This window comes from Amblyomma mixtum, chromosome 3 (assembly GCF_055824585.1).
Source record: "Amblyomma mixtum isolate Tamu chromosome 3, ASM5582458v1, whole genome shotgun sequence".
NCBI lineage: Eukaryota > Metazoa > Arthropoda > Arachnida > Ixodida > Ixodidae > Amblyomma > Amblyomma mixtum.
Genome location: NC_143014.1, coordinates 146,397,559 through 146,416,610, shown reverse-complemented (window position 1 = coordinate 146,416,610; position 19,052 = coordinate 146,397,559). Strand labels below are relative to the sequence as shown.

Here is a 19,052-nt window from a genome sequence, read left to right as displayed (position 1 = left end):
TTTATCCTTTGTACCGGGCGGTAGCTTTCGCCACCTAGCAACAGAGACTTGCAATGAACTTTCTTTTTACATATTTAAAAGACATTGGACATCTCGATAAGCTCTAAATTCACTTGCACATTACCTTCATGCATTCTTCATGCAGCCCATTTGTCGGACTATGCACTCCATCATTCCATAGGTTACATCAATACTCGCCATTGCAGCCTTAGTACCCATTTCATGGCCGCATTTTATCTTCGTTTTTTTTCTTTTACCTCTTCCACGCTGCTCTCCTTCTGTCTTTATCTCCCAAATTCCCCTCCCTACGCAGAGTAGCTTGCCAGCGATATTGAAACGCCGGCTAAATTCTCTGTATTTCATTAAAGAGTCTCTCTCTCTAGCCTATACTTCCCCCATTGTTAGTTTATTTTTATTTTTCCTTTCTTTCCCCTTCGCTCTTACAATGTCTAGTCTGTCTATCCTTTTCCCCTCCAAATTCACCCCTCCCTTGATTTCCGCCACCAATCCTCCAACCTCCCCTTCGTCAATGTCACGCTTTTCCCATCCACTCGCCCGTCCTCCCCAGTAAATCCCAGCGCTATCTCTATGGCTGTTGCTGCCCCCTCTGGGAGGGCTTGGCGGAGTTCTGCGCACTTCAGAACGAAGTGCTCTATGGTCTCCGTTTCCGTTTCACAAGCAGAGCACAAAATATCTACTTCTTCAAATTTGGACCTATACGTTTTTGTTCTCAGAGTCCCTGTCCTAGCCTCAAAAAGCAGTGAACTGCCCCGCGAATTATCGAATAATGGCTCTTTTTTGATGTCCTGTTTTCGTGTCCTATATATGCCTAGCGCCGATTTTTCCTGCATTCTTTCTTTCCGTCTCCTTTACCTCCGCTTTCACGTTAGTATTTTGTTGCGTCCCATCCCTCACCCGTAAATACTTCGTTCTTAGCTTTCAGGTTCTATAAGTCCATTTTGTGTTAATACTTTTCATGTACAGATACTTGTACACCTTTTTTACCCACCTTGTTTCCTCCATTTGGGTTAGTCTCTGATCATATTTCAGTTTGCCGATTGCCTCCCGAACCTCGAACGACGCCCAACCCATATCTCCCTGGACTCCCTCATTCGGAGTGTTCCCATGGGCTCCCAAGGCTAGCCTTCCTACACTTCTTTGTCTGACCTCTAGCCCTGACTGTACTTCTGATTTCATGCACAGGACTGCATTTCCAAATGTGAGGCCCGGTACCATGATCCCCTTTCATACCCCTCTAACCACCTCATACCTATTATAGTTCCGTAGTGCTCTATGCTTCATAATGTCTGAATTCCTTTTTCCTTCAGAATCCTCTCATGCTCTTCCAGATATTTTTTCCCTTCACTTAGCCATACACCTAGATACTTATAAGTTCTCACAGGGTCTATCATAGTGTCTTGTATTTCTAGTGGGTCTCCCTTCTCATCACTATATACCATTATCCCTGACTTCTCTCTATGGAACTGGAGTCCTAGCTTGTTGCCCTCCTCACCACAGATTTTAGCTAGTTCCTGCAGCCTATCTCGCTTGTCTGCTAGTAGAACAATATCATCCGCATACATTAATCCAGCCAACACTTGGTTTACCTTCTGACCATCCTGCATATATTAACTCACATCAACTCCTACCCTACTCTCTTCCAACCTCTTTTCCATTTGGCTCACATATACCATGAAAAGTAGAGGTGATAGTGGGCAGCCATGCTTTAGCCCTCTCTTAATTTTAGCTGGTTTTGTAGTTTCTCCCTCCCGGGTTACTACGACCTCGTTGTCTGAATATACACGTTGTAGATATTCAACCAGATTTCTATCGGCACCATATCCTTTCAGTTGGTCCCAAAGTTTTTCCCGATTCACATTGTCATATGCCCCCTTAATGTCTAAAAATGCCATCCATAGAGGCCTCCGACTTGCCTCAGCTATCTCTATACACTGCGTTATGACAAACAGATTGTCCTCCAACCGTCTGTCCTTTCGGATGTGTGCGTAGCCCGCCCAATACATGACGTTGTCGCGTTCCTGTGCTGTCGGACAGCCGATGCGCAGTGAAATCTCGCAAGCCCTTCGCCTTCAGTGCCGTGAGAAGGTGGCCAAGGCGGCTGAACGCGTCGCCAAGGCCGATGGTGAGCCGGCGAGCGCTGTGGCGCGTTAAATAGCGAGGGACGCCTACGACGAAAGCAACGGAACGCGCGGCGGTACCTAAAGCTACAAAAGAGGCGAAGAAAGCCGAGCAAGCTGGTTTCTAAAGCGACTAAGGCTTTGAGGGACGCAGCAGTGGAGGGCTCCGGATAATTTCGACCACCCGAGGATCGCAAAGTACACAGGCCTCTATTTCGCCTCCATCGAAATGCGACCGCCGCGGCCGGGATCGAACCCACGTCTTTCGTGTCAGCAGCTGAGCACCATAACCACCACGGCGGCCAAGGTCTAGCAAGCAGTTGTGGGGTTTTTAATTAGGGGGAGATAAATTCGTTTCCCCTGTTTAACCGCGGCTGGCACAGTTCAAAACTACTGAACCCTACCCCGTGATCGCGTACGCTACCGAGCGCACGCCGACAACGGCGGGCCTTTCTCTGAGGGAACAAAGGAACAACACACTGGCTGACACAAACAGGCATTTATTGTTACGACAACAATAACACCAGCTAGCAACAAAATATGCTGAGGAATAGAGGACGTCCGACTCACCAGCACGGTTACGAGCGAATGTTCGCCCACGCTAGGGCAAGGGATACACCGCAGCCGTACAGGACGAGATGAGGGGGAAAGTTTCTCCCCACGAAGCTTCACACCAGCCGGCGAAGAGCGGAGCCTCGTGCCAAACGTCAGCGCGCTTCCCCGGTCCCAAGCAGAAGATGTGGTGGTGAAAAACTTTAATCAAAGAGAGCTTGAGGGTAAAAAAAAAAAAAAACCCTGCTGCATGGTCGGTATCCTTAGTCCGGGACACCGCATGACGAGGCCCAGTCTCGCGCCCGCTTGACCAGAGCCCTTTGGGACTCCAGTGTGGAGCAGTTGAGGAGGGCAGTCTCCCATGCCTCTCGGGTGGGGGTGGGGGAGGGGGGAAGGTGAGGATTCTGAGTACATGCCCACACCATGTGAAAGATATCGCAGATCTCTCCACAGTGCGGGCAGCGCCCATCTGTGTTCGGATCGAAGTGTTTTGCTATTGCAGGACAGAGAAGGGTTCCTGTCTGCAGGCGCCGCAGAGTTCGCTCCTCCGCCTTACTCAGCCCCTTGGCAGGTGCCGGGTAGAGACGGTGGCTGTCGCAATAATAAATTAGAATTTCGCGGAACCGCAGAAGCGGTTTATGAGCTTCTGAGCCATGAGAGCTAGGATGAGGAGCCCGGTGTGTGAGCGCTCGGGCGGCCGCATCAGCGGCCTCATTGCCTCGTAGACCCTGGTGGCCAGGAGCCCAGATCACTTTTGTGCGAGTTGGATCGGCGAGAGCGCGTCTTAGAATTTGCGAGGCAAGAGGTGATATTTCGCCTGCAAGATAATGTTCACAGGCCCGGCGAGAGTCTGTGATTACCGTTTTCGATTTTGGATCGGCGGCAGCGAGAGCTATTGCGACTTCCTCCGCTCGTGTTGAATTTGGGGCCCGAAAAGATAGCCCATCGACATTCATTCCCTGGTGGACTACGGCAGCCGTGAAGAATCCCGCAGGCGACGGCCCTGTGATGTCCACGTAATAGACGCCCTCTTTATAGCCATATTGCCTCTCAAGCGTGCGAACCCGCGCTTGTCGTCTGCCTTCATGTGAAGCCATGTCCATGTTACGCGGGAGCGGAGCGACCAAGAGCATGTGGCGCCACAGCACCGGGATGTTCTCCGTCCCCTCTGGTATGCATGTGTGTTGGATGTGTAAGCGGTTTAGCAGGCGGCGCCCAGGCACCGTCTGCGATAGCCGCGTATATTGGTTCACGAGGTGGGCCTCCCGCAACCTGATAGGAGTTTACCACTCCCAACGCCTTCAGTTTGGCGTTGGAGGTAGCCACCGGGAGGTCCAGTGCTCGCTTTGTTGCCTTCCTGATGATGGCGTCAATGCGCTCGTCTTGTTGTTTGGTGGTGCGTAGGTACGGCACGGCGTAGAGGATCCGGCTGGTCACGAAGGCATAGGCGAGCCGTAGCGCGTCCCTGCCCCGCAGACCACCCCGCTTGTTGGAAACACGGCGGATCATGCGCCCTACCTGTTCACCTATGCTCTTGAGTTTCGCTATAGTAGAGTCCGGCCTAAGTTTGTTATTGATGAACAGACCCAGGATCCGGAGCTCCGCCACTTCTCTGATGGGACCGCCCAACAGAGATATGTGTAGAGACGTGTTGTCCTTGTGGTTTGTCCTGACGTGTAGAAGCTCTGATTTGGCGGGAGCACATTGGAGACCACAGTCGGCAGCATATGCTTCGACTATGGAGGCGGCCTGCTGAAGGCGATCCTCCATCTCCCCAAGGCTCCCCTCAGTGGTCCAGATTGTAATGTCGTCTGCGTAGAGTGCGTGTTTTATGCCATCCACCTGAGCCAGTCGGCCGGGCAGGTGCATCATGGCGATGTTGAAAAGGAGCGGTGATAACACCGCCCCCTGTGGTGTACCTCGTGTGCCCATAGAGTACGGGCCGTATTCCTCGTCCTTGATCCGGAGAAGTGCCTGACGCGCAGAGAGGAAGTCTCTGACATAGGCGAAGACCTTCGCCCCGCAGTTAGTGGTGTTCAAGTTAGAGAGTATGGTGCCATGTTTAACATTGTCAAACGCCCCCTTAAGATCGAGGGCGAGAATGGCCTTGTCGTTTTGTTGCATGGCTGTGGGTCGTATTATGTCCCTGTGTAGTTGGAGTAGGACATCCTGTGCAGACATGTGCGGGCGGAACCCGAACATAGTGTCTGCAAAGAGGCCCTTACTCTCCATGTATGGAGAGAGGCGATCCCGAACCATCGTCTCCATGAGCTTTCCCACACACGAGGTTAATGAGATGGGTCTCAAGTTGTCCGTACTCACGGCTTTACCTGCTTTGGGGAAAGGGCCGTCTCCCCCGCGCGCGCAGCAAACACGCCATCAGTGGCGCTGGTGTCGCTGCGACTCCGGCGCCCTCCCTTGTTAGTTAAAGTAACTAACACAGCTAAGGAGGGTACACTGCGGGGAAGCGAACCACAAGGAACGAGTAAAGCACGTCCCCACATCCCCCTAACCTTAAATAGACCCACGCGCCTGCAAGTACATGCTATGGAGGAGTCTCCCGGTCTTCATGCACTTGAGGCATGCCTTGCAGCGGAGGTCACGCCAGCGTTCACGCAGACTTCCATAGTATTCTAAAGGCGGCGTGAGGTCTCCGCTGGGACGACTCGCATGGCCCGTGAACTACGTGTCCGCAGGCCCGCGAAGAGAAGGCCGGTTGAAAACTGCAGGCCAGGATAGTGTGGTAGTCGCCAGGCTAGCAGCAGGCGAAAGTGACTGCTGACTGTTCTCGCCACGGCTGCACCGGATGGATGCGCCAAACAGGATACAGGCAGCTCAGTCGGAGCAGGCGGCAGCAAGACGATGTGCACAGGACAGCAAGCCTGGGTGGCTCACTCTATCTGCAAGATTTCCGAAACACACTCCGCATGCCTTTAACGTAGGCCACGGGAGGGGAAACGTCGTCCGCAAGGGCCTCGTGGCTCGCTTAACCCGCTAGCAAAACGTGTCGGCTCGGCTGTGCAACGCACAGTTCGTGTGAACAAAGCCCTTTCTTGAGTTGAACGAGACCGCTCAGTACATGCGAGGTTACAAAACGGGTGGGCAGCAAAGTGCGCCCCCTCAACACCACGGTCCGGTGGTTGTGTCTCTTCCGACATGGTGCAAGCAGCTCTGAACAGCCTTAGGCCTCACTATAACAACGACCCTTAACAAAAGAAAGATCCGGAACGGGTTACGTGCACGCAGCCGCGATGAGACATCAGCTCTGTGGAGTGGTCCTACCCCGCTCACTGCACGAAGCAGCTTCTGAGCGGTCGGCACTCACCGTATCGGACGGTGCCGGAGCACCCGGTGCCGAGCTGCAATACCAACGAGCTCGTAGCGGCACCCGTGGCCCCAGGAGCCGCGACTCCCGGAGTCGAAACAGAGACAGTAGAGAAGATATGTACAGGAAAACTCGGACCACCCACGAGACTTCCGCACTCACTCGCTTCGGGCTCTGTAACTCCGCGGGCGCTAGGCCTCGCGCTCCCTCGATGCGGACCAAGCGGTTCTCAGAAAACTTGACGAAAAATGTGCTGAGCATGTCGAAAAGTTCAAACATGCTGCAGCGCAGTACACAGTACACCTCGCATTCAAGAAAGCATGCCGCAGGTCCTAACGATCAAAATTCACCCTAGGCCTAGCACTTGTCCAGTCCGGACAAAGAGAGTTCCTCGAACCGAACAGACAGTCACCCAATGTTCCAAGAGCAAGCCCCACGTTGGGCTGCCAGATGTGGGGTTTTTAATTAGGGGTGATAAATCCGTTGACCCCGTGTAACCGCGGCTGACACAGTTCAAAATCGCTTGACCCCAATCGCGTACGCTACCGAGCGCACGCCGACCACAGCGGGCCTTGCTCTGAGGGAACAAATGAACAACACACTGGCTGACACAAACAGGCATTTATTGCTACGACAACAATAACGCCAGCTAGCAACAAAATAAGCTGAGGAATCGAGGACGTCCGACTCACCAGCACGGTTACGAGCGAATGTTCGCCCACGCTAGGGCAAGGGATACTCAGCGGCCGGACAGGACGAGATGCGGGGGAACGTTCCTCCCCACGAGGCTTCGCGCCAGCCGGCGAAGGGCGGAGCCTCGCGCCGAACGTCAGCGCGCTTCCCTGGTCCCAAGCAGAAGAGGGCCATCTCCTCCGCGCGCGCAGCAAACGCCATCCGTGGCGCTCGTGGCGCTGCGACTGCGGCGCCCTCCCTTCTTAGTTAAAGTAACTAACACGGCTAAAGAGGTAGCATTGCGGGAAGCGAACCACAGGGGACGAGTAAAGCGCGTCCCAACACAGTCAAGCCAGGAAGAGAGCTGATGGCGCAGACTCCTTACGCCGCGAAAGCAGCCAGGGAGAGCATGCGAGCTGCCAAGCTCGAAGAACAGAAAAGCGCGAAGGCAGGACAGCAGCCAACTGCCCTGGTTTATGCCGGTGTAAGGGTATTACAATCTATGGGCAGTCTTAAAATGCATTCCATCAACAATCAATGACTAGACAGGCTACAATTTTTCTTTCTCCTGATCGCTTTTCGTTCAGCCCACTATCCAGGTGCTGGAAACAGGCGCCGACCAAACGTCAGAGGTTGGCCGCACTATACTCCCTCTCTTATGTTCCTTGCAACCCTATGGAAGCCAGAGACCTCCTCAGCCAATTAGGCGAGTGTATTAAACATGTTCCTCCGCGCCTTGTCACCTGCTTGTTGTCTGCTCGCAGTCTATGCCGATATATTTCGAAAAGTGTATAAATCAACGCTGTCTGCATGCCGCACACTGAAGGAACATTAGAGAGTTTTTAAAATAGCATATGCACGCTAAACGCAAGCATTTTGCGGGATATTACGCTGTTAACTACATATGCAGACAGAGACGCACTGATCACTGCAGCCTAGTGGCACCGTCTAGTTTTGAGAACGGAAACCATTTTTGCCAATAAACCATCTTTCTTTTGACCCAGGAGCGGCAGAATTGTTACTCGAAATAAAAAATAAGCAAATTTATCATCCATGAATTTGCTGCAGGTGAGATGAGACAAAATGAAAGCCCGATGCGCCATTTATGAGCAGTGAACGTATACAAAATTCCAGAAATGACAAATTCGTTCCGAAATGAGGGGTCCTGCTTGGAAGCGCACCGCCATGTTGGAAACGCTTTTTATCGTACGTAACGCATTGGCGTATGCACACTTAAGAGCATGCTATCTCATGTGCCCATATTATACTGCTGCTACATTGCGCAGTGTCAGAATGTTGACTCTGCACTGATCGCAGCTTTGGTAGCGCTGCAAGGAACGACTGAGATGGAGTATAGTATATAGTGCTGAGAGCGCCAAACATTTGCTCCCAAGGAAGGCACTAGCTACCCTCGAAGCAAGCGTCCCGGTTACAACAGACGCCGCATTTATAGTGGCATGCAGGGCCCGCAGTACGTGCGGGCCAGCAGAGACAATAGAGTTTTGGCACAGCTGGACAGCCGTACGGCCAATGCGTTGCCATTGCTACCACTGTTTAGCTGTAGTTAACATACTGTACGACTGTGCTAAAACTCTATTTATGGCAATCTCCGCTCCAAGCAACAGAATGAACATACAAGGATAGAAAGAACATTGTGTATAATCAATTCTTGACATTCGTTTTATGAAACAGTAAAATTCTTATGTATAATACTTGTAATATGCTAAAACAAAAGTAACGTCGTTATGTATCATGGTTAAGAACAGCCTCTTGTCTGAGACAAGATTTGTTGAAGAACGCGCTGGGCACGTTTGCAACCAGCTGGCGCCTTACGGAGGCCTGTGCGGGCAGCGTCGGCGATCGTGTCCTGAAAAACAAAAAAATTCGGCCATTACTAGCTATATATATAAAAAAAAGAGAGAATGTGTACCAGACATACTTTCTTCAAGTGTAAAATACTATTGCGTGACTTTCTATGTGCCGCATCAGACCATTTTTGACAACCATATAAGAAACCGAATGGCAAATCGAATTTCAAATTACATCGCAAAGCCGCCCTCGCCTCTCCAGCTATTTTTTTTTTATCAAGTGAGTAGGACTACCAGACACAGTTTGCAGTTCAGAATAAAATTTAAAGGGCGCTCAATTACCGTTACCCGCTAACAAAGCGATAGAATTAAACCTTTTTACCGAGTTCATTAACACCAATGATAAATGAAGTTCTTGGTTCAAATCTCCCACTGTTCAAGGTGATTTGCTGCATGCTTGTCAGATGGCGCTTCTATGCACCTCACATCACATCATTATTTTCCTTGTTGTTGCCACAAAACCGGCTAGGCGTTCGAACTTAGGCTCGCACGTGGACTGCCCGCGTTCTCGATTTTGGATGGACTTGCGCAGGGATGGAAGTTGATATTTAACACATGGGATGTTAGGATGAAGCGCTGCTGTAGTGGTCTAAATACGGCGCCTCGATACAGCGCTCCTTTGGTAGTGTGGCGACACCTGCTGTCCAATCGGAAGACGCCATTTTGAACCACATGCATTGCGCCGACCCCTACAATGGAGAAAAAAGTTCTAAAATTTAATTTGAATTAAGACTTCATTGTCTGGATGCAGTTTTTGACGCTATCGTGCAAAAAAACCCGAAAATATCGATTTCCGCAAAAAATACTTTGATGCGGCAAAATGAGCCTGTGATTAAAAATGGCGGAGATGTCACCAGCAGCTAGCGAAACTGATCTGTTTGTGCCAAAGTGGTTCTAAAGTTTTTCTATTCCTTTCACAACATACCTCCTTGACCAATCAGCGAATTTTATGATAGTAGACGCTGGATTTTTTCCGTGATAAGGCTTCTAATGCCATCGCATTAATAACCAATACGTCAACAACGCCTTTGTTTGCACGCCACAAGGAACAAACCTGCTTCGTTGCAAATGCCACATCTTCGACCAATGCCCCCAGTGGCACCTCCACGTCGGCTTTGGGGTTGTGCACCATAAGCGTTGCCATTCCTCCTTGCAGCTGGCTGCGCATTGTGTTGTGGCCCTGCAAGCAAACATCCAGAGCAGCCTGAGGCCCATGGTTCAGTATGCACAAAAATAGTCGAAAGCACCTCAATGAGTGGTGCACATATCCATCATTGGGTTTGAGCAGCTAAAAAATTGATAAAGAAAATTTATCCACACGTCATTCAGGTTCCAACCAGTTAGTCTACCAGACGCGAGCTTCAGCACTGAAGGCGGCGCTGGTAGTGCCATCGGTAAGAGTACGCAACATGACCTAAAACTACTCCGCTGCGAAGAGAGCACACACTGCTGTAATCCACTGTAAGCAATAATCAACCCTAAAGGGAGTTTTAATGACTGACGCCGCCCTTTAAACTCCATGCAATGAATAATTTACTCCATAAATATTAGGCAAAATTTAATTTGTTTCAAATAATTTTGGACACGCACTATCTGATTCATTCAGCGAGTCGATAGAAAGATATTCGATTCACTAAAGAAAATTTCAAACAGTTGAAGCTTGTTATAACTAAGTTGAAGAGGCCTGGAGATTACTTCGTTATAGCCATAGCTTCGTTACAGCCCGTGTTGACCAAGCTTCCAAGGGAAATCGTCATTCCTTCGTTATAAACCATTTGTTACAACGATGTTTTACTATATTTTCAAACCTCTATACAAAAGGGAAAGTCCTCTAAGTGCCCATGTTTACTGTGCAGTGGACCGTAGAGCCTCAGTACCTTTTTTTTCCTTCCGTTCAGCTATGCCACCACCCCCCACATCGCTCATTTGTCCCAATGACCACCCTAAGAATTTTATGGCTATGCCACAGTTTGAGGCTGCATTACACCTCAATAATTAAGAAACCAATGAAAGCAAACACTGTCACGCCAGATTACCTCCTGTAGTGCCACCATTTCCAAATTACCCTGCGCTGATTTCCAGTCAACTGCAGTGTGGTGCATGACAAAGAAAACTGCTGTTAAAGCTTGTAAGGTTACACCTCTTCATCTAAAATAATAGACAACTAAACGAGCTCACAAAGCACAAGCAGATGACTCCTGCTGCCTCTGCCTACACCGTGCTTGCAGACAGTAAAAAGAACCCGTGGCGTAGGGTCACACGAGAGCAGCACAGTCGCCCAAGCTGATTCACCGGCTACCCATGCCACTTCTTGTTCGTTTCCGCCGCTGGCATGGCTGTGAGAATGAGCCTAGGATGAGGATGCACAAACGTGGCATCATGTTTGTGCTGCATCTCTGTACGCAGAAAAACTTTTACCCTCTTGAACTCTTAAAGCTTACCTTCATTAATGGAGTAAACTAAATAGCACTTCACACTGATGGAGTATATAAAACCCTCAAGACCTGTGGCTTGTTTTCAAAGCCATTGTTTGTGACTGCATTCAGCATTTTGAACCTGTGATAAGCAAGAAGTCAGACAATCACAATCCTTGGATTACGCGAGAAACTTTGCAATTGCAGCGCAAGCTAGAACAACTGAAGAAAAGAATAAAAAAAGTCAAGCTCAGCCACTTTAGAGGCAAAAATTTATGAAGTTTCAGAGAAATTAAAACACTGCATTGTAAAAGATAAAGAAAAATACTACAATACGCAACTTCCGGCTTTCATAAAAACTTCACCTGAAAAATTTTGGCAGTCAATTGCAGCAGTTTCTCATTCCACCGATACGTTTATTATAAATGGGCAATATGCAAGTGACAATGTCCAGGTTTCCTCAGCATTTAATAACACCTTTAAGAAAGTTTTTACAAAAGATGACGGGCGTCTCCCACCCTTTAGCATGTCCCTTCCTTCCATGCCTGATATAATTTCTGAAGAGGGTGTTTTAAATCTATTGTTAAAACTGGATGTTAAGAAATCACCTGGACCAGACGATATTCTGAATGCCTTTCTTAAACAGTATGCAGAGTGGTGTTCCAAGCATTTGTGCATCCTATTCACTCAATCTTTGAAAGAAGGTGTTTTACCATGTGATTGGAAAACTGCTAGTATTAAGCCTTTGTTTAAAAGTGCAGAGAGGACGTGTATTGAAAATTATCGCCCTATTTCATTAACTTCGACAGCGTGAAAATTAAATTATTAGAACATATCATTCATAAGCATCTAACTAATTTCCTCCATGAGCATAATGTACTGGCAGATGTTCAACATCGGTTCAGACTAGGGTATTCAACATGCACTCAGCTGGTCAAGACAATCCATGATTTTGCAACAGCAATCAACGAAGGAAAACAAACAGATGTTATCTTCATGGACTTTTGAAAAGCTTTCGATAAGGTTTCGCACAAAAAATTACTTGAAGTTCTTTCAGCTCCCCTCACCTCTACAAGGCTTAAAATTGTTTCAGTCACCACGAGAGGAGGAGTGAGCCAGTATTAGGAACATGAAAATATAACGGAGATGCATGCCCCTTTTCGAAGCCTGGCAACGGGTGGCTCTTGACGCATAGGCACGCGCGCATATGCCTCGCAGGTTCCTGCGGAGTCCACCTAAATACGAGATTTCAAGGTAGCACTTAAACGTTATGTTATTCCTTCGTTTGAGTCAAACATTAATATATCGTTATTAATGTCATTTTTTGTAACTTCACTGGAATGTTACAAGTTAACACTAAAACAATGTTTTCCTAACAATACTGAAACATTAATATAACAATTAAGAAACTTTAACGATTCTGAAGGACCAGATCAAACAGGTGTGATATTATGCATGCACACAGAAGCCTCTATCACTTCTGCACGGTGCACAGAAGCCTCACTCACTTCACTTCTGTGTGGAGAATGCATCTGCATCAAGCAGTTAATATAAGTGTAGCTGGCAGAGGTTCAAGTGGCACTAGTCAATCATAAACGAACAGTGAAAACAGAACGTGAATGGTGCAATCAGCAGTGGGAATGGTGAAGAACATTTTGGATCAGGCTTTGTAGCAGGACATAATCCAATCTGTAGCAGCTTCCTTATATTTTTTAGCAGCAGAATAATGCAGTCAAGAAAGGTAGAAATGCCAATAAATAGTCTTGGATTTAAAAATGCCTCTCAACTACCAGCACGGATAACCCGAGTACACCCCAAGATAGTATAAGAAAAACAGGAAACTAAGAAACATATGTAGAAACTAACTGGTAAATAGAAATGCAATGACAAAGAAAATTTCAGCAGCATGTGTCAGTAGTGTACCGAGATTTTTCAGCATCCTACATACCGATGAAGCAACATTTTCAACATTTTCGGACACTCGTTTTCTACCTCTGAAAACTCCTTCTTGAAGAATTTAGAAAATATACACAGAGCTAAATGACACTGGATGGGTGCATATTCCGACAACCATGCGAATAAAAGAAAAGCATCATGCATTATGGTGAGAGACAATGAAACCACAGAGGAGGAAAGTGAAGAAGTAACTGGTTCAGGTCCTTGTGCCTGACCACCCCAAGCCTCCTCACAACAATAAGGGCCACAGGAGGGGCATGATGCTTTGATGGCACGTTAGGTAATGTGTGCAAGAAATTGTCACTTTCATGCACCACACATATGAAATGCACCAAAGAACCGATGTGTTAAAAGCATGAGCCAGTAGACAAAACACCGTGAAATGAGTGTAGCGCCCGGCGCCGCTATAAAGCGCAGGCGCTGAGATCGGCGTTCCCGCGAGAGAAGAAAATAAAGACGGACAGCGCGTGCTCGTGGCGCACGCCCGGCACGGGCAGTCCGGAAATAGAAGCTTGCCACGCTGGTCGTCTCTGTCTGGTGCTCCGCTGCGACCCCGCTAATACCACAACAGTGGTGACCTGGCGAACCGTGCCTTCTATCTCAGCGGCGTTCCAGCATGGCGTACTGGCAGCACCCAAGTTTCGACCCGCCGCTCCCGGCGTTCCGGCCTGCAGGCGTCGGCGGGTGGTTCGCCCAACTGGAGGCTGCGATGTACCTGAACGGCATCACCATCCAGCCGTTCAAACACGAAGTCCTTTGTGACATCCTCCCGGCCGACCTCCTGCGTCGGCTCACCTACTCTGCTTTCGGCGGCCGGCCATACGATGAGCTGCGTGCGGCCGTCTTGGCGGACTTCGGCGCCTACTACGTTCCGCCGCCGCTCTACGACGCAGCGGACCCGTTTTCGCCGCCGCCAGCCTCTGTCCCTGGACCGGCCTCGCTCGCGCCCACGCAGCCTTCATCAGAACCCGGCCCGCCTCAGCAGCCCCTTGCCGCATCGCCGCCACTCCCGTCCAGCGTCTCCAGCCCGGCTGTCTCTCTCGACGCCATACCAGGTGGGATCCGCACGAGCTCCGCCTCGCGTCCTGCTCCCACTACTATCCGACCCGCGTCTCTGGCTCTGCCTCCTTGCGCTTCAGTGGCGTTGTCGCCAGAGCCTCCTGCAGCCAAGGACGACTCTGCGGCAGCAGCCGTGCCGAGGCTTCCGGCATCTCCATCTACCTCGTCACTACCGCCAACAGCTCTGCAGGCCTCTTCTGTGAGGTTGAAGCCGTCGCCCGCTGATGCTAAAGAGCCCTCGACAACGACCAAGCCTGCTTGTCACACTCCCAGCCCCTCAGAAGGTCCGCAGAGCACTACTCGTCATCAGGAGCAGGATGAGAAAGCCAACCCGATGACAGCAGTAACAAGCACGGCGATCGCCTCCAGCCCCACTTTGCCTGAAACAGTTCCTGACTCAGTGTCAGCGCTTGCTCTCAAGCCCGACCATGCCCACACGCGCATCAGCACTGGCCAGTCGCTCCGGACGGCCACTCCCGCTTTACCCCAGCCCCTGGAATTGAACCCAGCAACTTCCTCCGTCATCACCACAGCTGTCACCGTTGTCTCGTCGGTCACACCTGTGCCAACCCTAGTGGCCGGACCACACTGCTCGCGCCCTACATCAGGGGCACCTGAGCCATGTAAGCCAGCCATTTCCACCTATTTGGACGACTTGAAGCTGGCGCTACAGCAGCGACACGACACCACGCTAAAGACCACATCTGTCCACGGAGCCGTTTCGACCGCTCCCTTGCTTGTGACCGCGTACACGGCGCGTCGGATCCCCATCGACATCAGCTGCAATGTTCCAGCACCGATGACGCTTGTGTCCGCGGGCAGCACTGCAAACAGTGACGGCCCGACCATGGTCTTCCCTGCCCCCATGTCCTTTGTCAGCTCGGCACCCTGCATCATTCGCCCCTTGCGCAGCAGCCAGGCTCGTCCACCTGAGCCGGCGCACTCCACCCGACTGCTCTTCCCGGCCCCTGACCTGAACTTACCGGACCTTGTAGCGACCCCGTGGGGACACTGTTACTCTAGCTGCCTGCTTGCCTGCCGTGGCTACTCCCTCTCTGCCCCGTCGGCACGTACATTCCGACGTTCCGTCTAGGCGGGGGGCCCTGTAGCGCCCGGCGCCACTATAAAGCGCAGGCGCTGAGATCGGCGTTCCCGCGAGAGAAGAAAATAAAGACGGACAGCGCGTGCTCGTGGCGCACGCCCGGCACGGGCAGTCCGGAACTAGAAGCCTGCCACGCTGGTCGTCTCTGTCTGGTGCTCCGCTGCGACCCCGCAAAATCCTCAACATGAGTATGGGCTTCAGAAATAACTGAAAATACAAGAGTCAGCAGCCAAGAAAAAAAGTGCAGCAGCAGCAGCAAGAATACAGTTTTACCATAGTACGATCCACTACTGTGATAAGCTTCTGTGAGGAGTCAGCATTTTCGCTAATGAAACCATACAAGTTTTGAAATTGTGCTGCAGTGATTCATCCTGTGCAGACAAACTAACAGGAGAAATATTTCACTCTAAGGAGTATAGACACTAAATTTTTGGATGCGTGTTTCTTCTTTGTAATGTTGCATAAGACATTAGTATACTCGGATTACCATGTGATATTTGCCTACGACTGCTAGACAATTTTAATCTAATTTCTCTTTCATGCTGTTTCGGTCTTGGTTTTAACTGCTGAACTGTGGCTGTGACGTCAAAGTTGCGCATAGGTCATGCAAGGCATGAAAAAACTGCGATATAATCACTGCTTCATCATTTCAATTCCCTACAACACTAAAGCCAGCCTGCCGCAACAGCTGGAATGGCAACGAATGAAAAAGCAGCAATTATATTGCAGTTTTTGCATATCTAACGTGACCTAAATGCAACTTTGATGTCACAGAGCTTTGGAAACTGAAACCACAACAGCATGAGAGAAAAATTTGATTATAATTATTTAGCGGTCGTGGGCGAATACCACATGGTGATCCAAGTACTATACTAAAGTCTTACATATCACTGCAAAGAAGAAAACATGCCGCCAAAATTAGGTGTCTGTACTCCTGTAAGATTACCCAACATTACAAAGTACACAGCAAAAATAGACCACTAACCTGGAGGGGATGTAGGCCGCTGACCAGTGCCTAGGTACCTTTTGAGAGCTTCACCCAGCTTTCTTATCTGTAAGTGGGTAAGACAGCCAGAGATCTCAACAATGAGGAGGTGAGGAAGCATGAGCCTGAACTGGAGGGCTCCTGACCAGGTTTGGGAATTTAAGGTGGGGAGAGACTTCAAAAGTAGTTTTTGAAAATTGGCTGCACAGTAGTTGTGATGAAAGCTATGGCTATGAAATTTGCCAGAAATCTTCTAAATGGATGCAGCTTGCATTAGAGCTTAAAATAGAATTTAAATTTTGCCTAGTATTGTGTCTTTTTGTTCTTATTTTTTTCCATTAACGTACCCCCTTTGTCAAAAGTAACCGAGCAACAGGTTTTTGCTTCTCAACAGCACAACGGAGCCTTTACGGCACCCCTAAAGACAGAAAAGTGTCAAAACGCGAAAAAAAGTGCTCACCGTACTTTGCAAAGATTCATAGCCTAAGGGCTGCCATAAGAGCTTCGATAAGTGGTTAAGAAACAAACCACCTGTGGCCGGTTACTTATGGCAAAACTGTACCTTTTTATTAAGAGCTGCTGGATGCAGAGTCAATTTTGTATGAGAGTAGAAACGGTTAGTCTATGCAACTGGGACTAAAATGATGTGTTTTGGTAAAGAAATATGTTTACTGTGTTTTATATCTTTCTCGGTGCAATAAAATTGCTACCAATGAATTATTTTTTAGACATAAAAATGCAAAATGACTTAGGCTATTTATTGTGTTTCCAGTCAAGTAAAACGCATTGACTGAAATCAGTGAAAAATTTTGCTTGTTTGCCCCTTATAGTTCCCAAGAAAAAGTACACAAACCTCCAAAAATGCAGTTTTGAGAAAAATGTAAGAAAAGCCTATGAAAACGCCTCCTTCCTCACCCAGCCTCAGGATGAAACAAGATCGATAAAGCATTTTTTATGTCGCAAATACACAAGTGCAATATATTTTCTGAATGCTAAAGAAATGCTCTAACAGAAGATTGGAAAATCTAAAAATGGATTTTTTTGACAAAACAAAGTCTAACCCCACCTTAAATAAACAAGCACAGTGCACAGATTGAAGGGCTAGCAACAAATGGTCAACAATCTGTGCAACATAACTGCCTGTCGCAATAAGCTTGTGTGGTACAAACTGTGGCGGGGGCTGGAGCCTTGCAATGCTTATGAAAAGTGTGCACTACTGCGACACAGTGCAAGAGTAAATGATACCTCCAATATATAACCTCAAACAGGATGAATATGACCAATAGTTCATTCAGTAAATTTACTACTCCAATTAAAATAATAAGGTGGGGAGGGGAGGAAAGTCCTTGTGCCTTATCTAGAGTAGAGGAATTCTCCTACCAGCAAAGCAGAGAAAACATAAAAGTGTTTTTTTTCATTGTCTGGCCACTGAAGCCTTCATCGTGCTGGGCTATCACAGAAGCCACTACTACTAAGCAGCTACTGTGCATATGGGCATCACAGAATGTGATCCCACACACAGGAATTAGTGAACGTTGCTGGCCAGCTAGTGCAAAGCCCAGAGGGTTTTGTGCTAGCTCACTAGCTGGTAAACTTCGTGCAGAAATCAAAAGGCTAAAAAAATGACGTGAATTACCTGCCGTTCCGAATCGTAGAAGACATCACGGTACAGATTCACTTGGTGCCTCAGAACATCTGTAAAAGTAAAAGTGAGCCTCGTGCAGTGCCTGGAGATTGCTTTAAGCACCATGCTTAATGATGTATGACAGCACATTGCAACCCAAATAGTGCATATGCATGAATATACAAATGTCTAGCAAAAGTATTTGCCCCAACCGTTTCTTTTTGTACACAAGATGCAAAACCTAAAAACTTCTCACCTTTTGCATTCTTTGTGCCTTCACATATCCTGCAGCAAGAAAAAAAAAGCTCTAAGTTTTCACACAGAGAAAATTAAATGTGAGTCCACCTCAGTATCATCTGTGGACTGCACGCAATATATTTTCATTTATAAAAAGTACTTACATATGTATTAAGCAAAATTAGCAATTAAAGAGCATGTTTAACTTACTCGCATCCTGTAGAAACAGAATGAAGTTGTTAACTGTCACCTGGAAGTGGTGCTGCAGCTTAAGTGAAACCAAATGCACAAACAAAAGGTGCACAGCAATGCCTTGAGCATTGGGGGCTATTTCACCCCCATAAACCAAAGCTAATCTTCTGATCACTTATCACCAATAAGGGGTGTAAAACGCTAAATTCAGAAGAAAAAGATGTATGCAAATCCAGGAATAAAAAAGAACTCGCAATACACAGTGCTTTACAAAATTTCCTCAGCCTTACTGTGAATGGCTGAAACATCTGTCAAACAGTGTGTTAAAGCTCCCGGCTGTACTGCTGCTCTTTACATACATTATGCAATTAGAAGGACAATTAGTCTATCTAAAGGCTCTGGAATGTTATGACTGCAACAGGAGACATACCACAGAACCTGGCAACTCTTCCAGTTGCATGTAATGTGGCCCAGGAACTTTTGAAAAGCCCTGTGCTACCCTGCTCATTATGACCTGTAACAGACACTATCCAGGTAGATGCAGTTCACCTCAAGAAGCAGTGTGAGCCCAGCACTATAAAAAGTTATGCATTTAGATGCCAATCAAAAAAGTAAGGTCTCCTGTAGTGATGCAAAACTATTGACAGTACTATCGACACTATCGATAGTTGAGTCACTACTGAACTCACGATGGTAAAAAAAACTATCGACAGTACTAGCAACAGTACTTTCGATAGTGGTATCGATAGCACTATCGACAGTATTTTGAATAGTTCTATCAATAGTACTATTGATAGTGCTATCGATACAACTATTGAAATACTATCGATACTAGTACTATCAGTAGCCACATCGTTACTACTTGCTATATGCGGTACTATCGATTCTATAAAATCAACCACGCGTATCCACTGCATCCTAAACTTGG

At 48.2% G+C, this 19,052-nt stretch overlaps 1 protein-coding gene across 3 annotated transcripts in view; it reads right to left on the bottom strand.

The window, feature by feature from the left end:
- Positions 1-8,328: 8,328 nt before the first annotated feature.
- Top3alpha (topoisomerase 3-alpha) overlaps positions 8,329-19,052 on the bottom strand; it is a 47,926-nt gene continuing 37,202 nt past the window's right edge. Inside the window, exons 15-20 of one of the 3 annotated variants that reach the window (XR_016290741.1) lie at positions 17,952-17,980; positions 17,708-17,766; positions 16,072-16,138; positions 10,997-11,111; positions 10,734-10,905; positions 9,609-9,735 (exon numbers count right to left, since the gene is read on the bottom strand). Coding sequence is in view for 1 of the 3 variants with exons in the window: in XM_089581465.1 (XP_089437591.1) it covers positions 8,517-8,554; positions 9,610-9,735; positions 16,072-16,138; positions 17,708-17,766; positions 17,952-17,980 (319 nt within the window). In the remaining 2 variants the exon portion in view is untranslated. Of the gene's footprint in view, positions 8,555-9,608; positions 9,736-10,733; positions 10,906-10,996; positions 11,112-16,071; positions 16,139-17,707; positions 17,767-17,951; positions 17,981-19,052 lie in introns of those variants that run through there. The other 2 variants (XM_089581465.1, XR_016290742.1) reach the window with 2 other exon arrangements.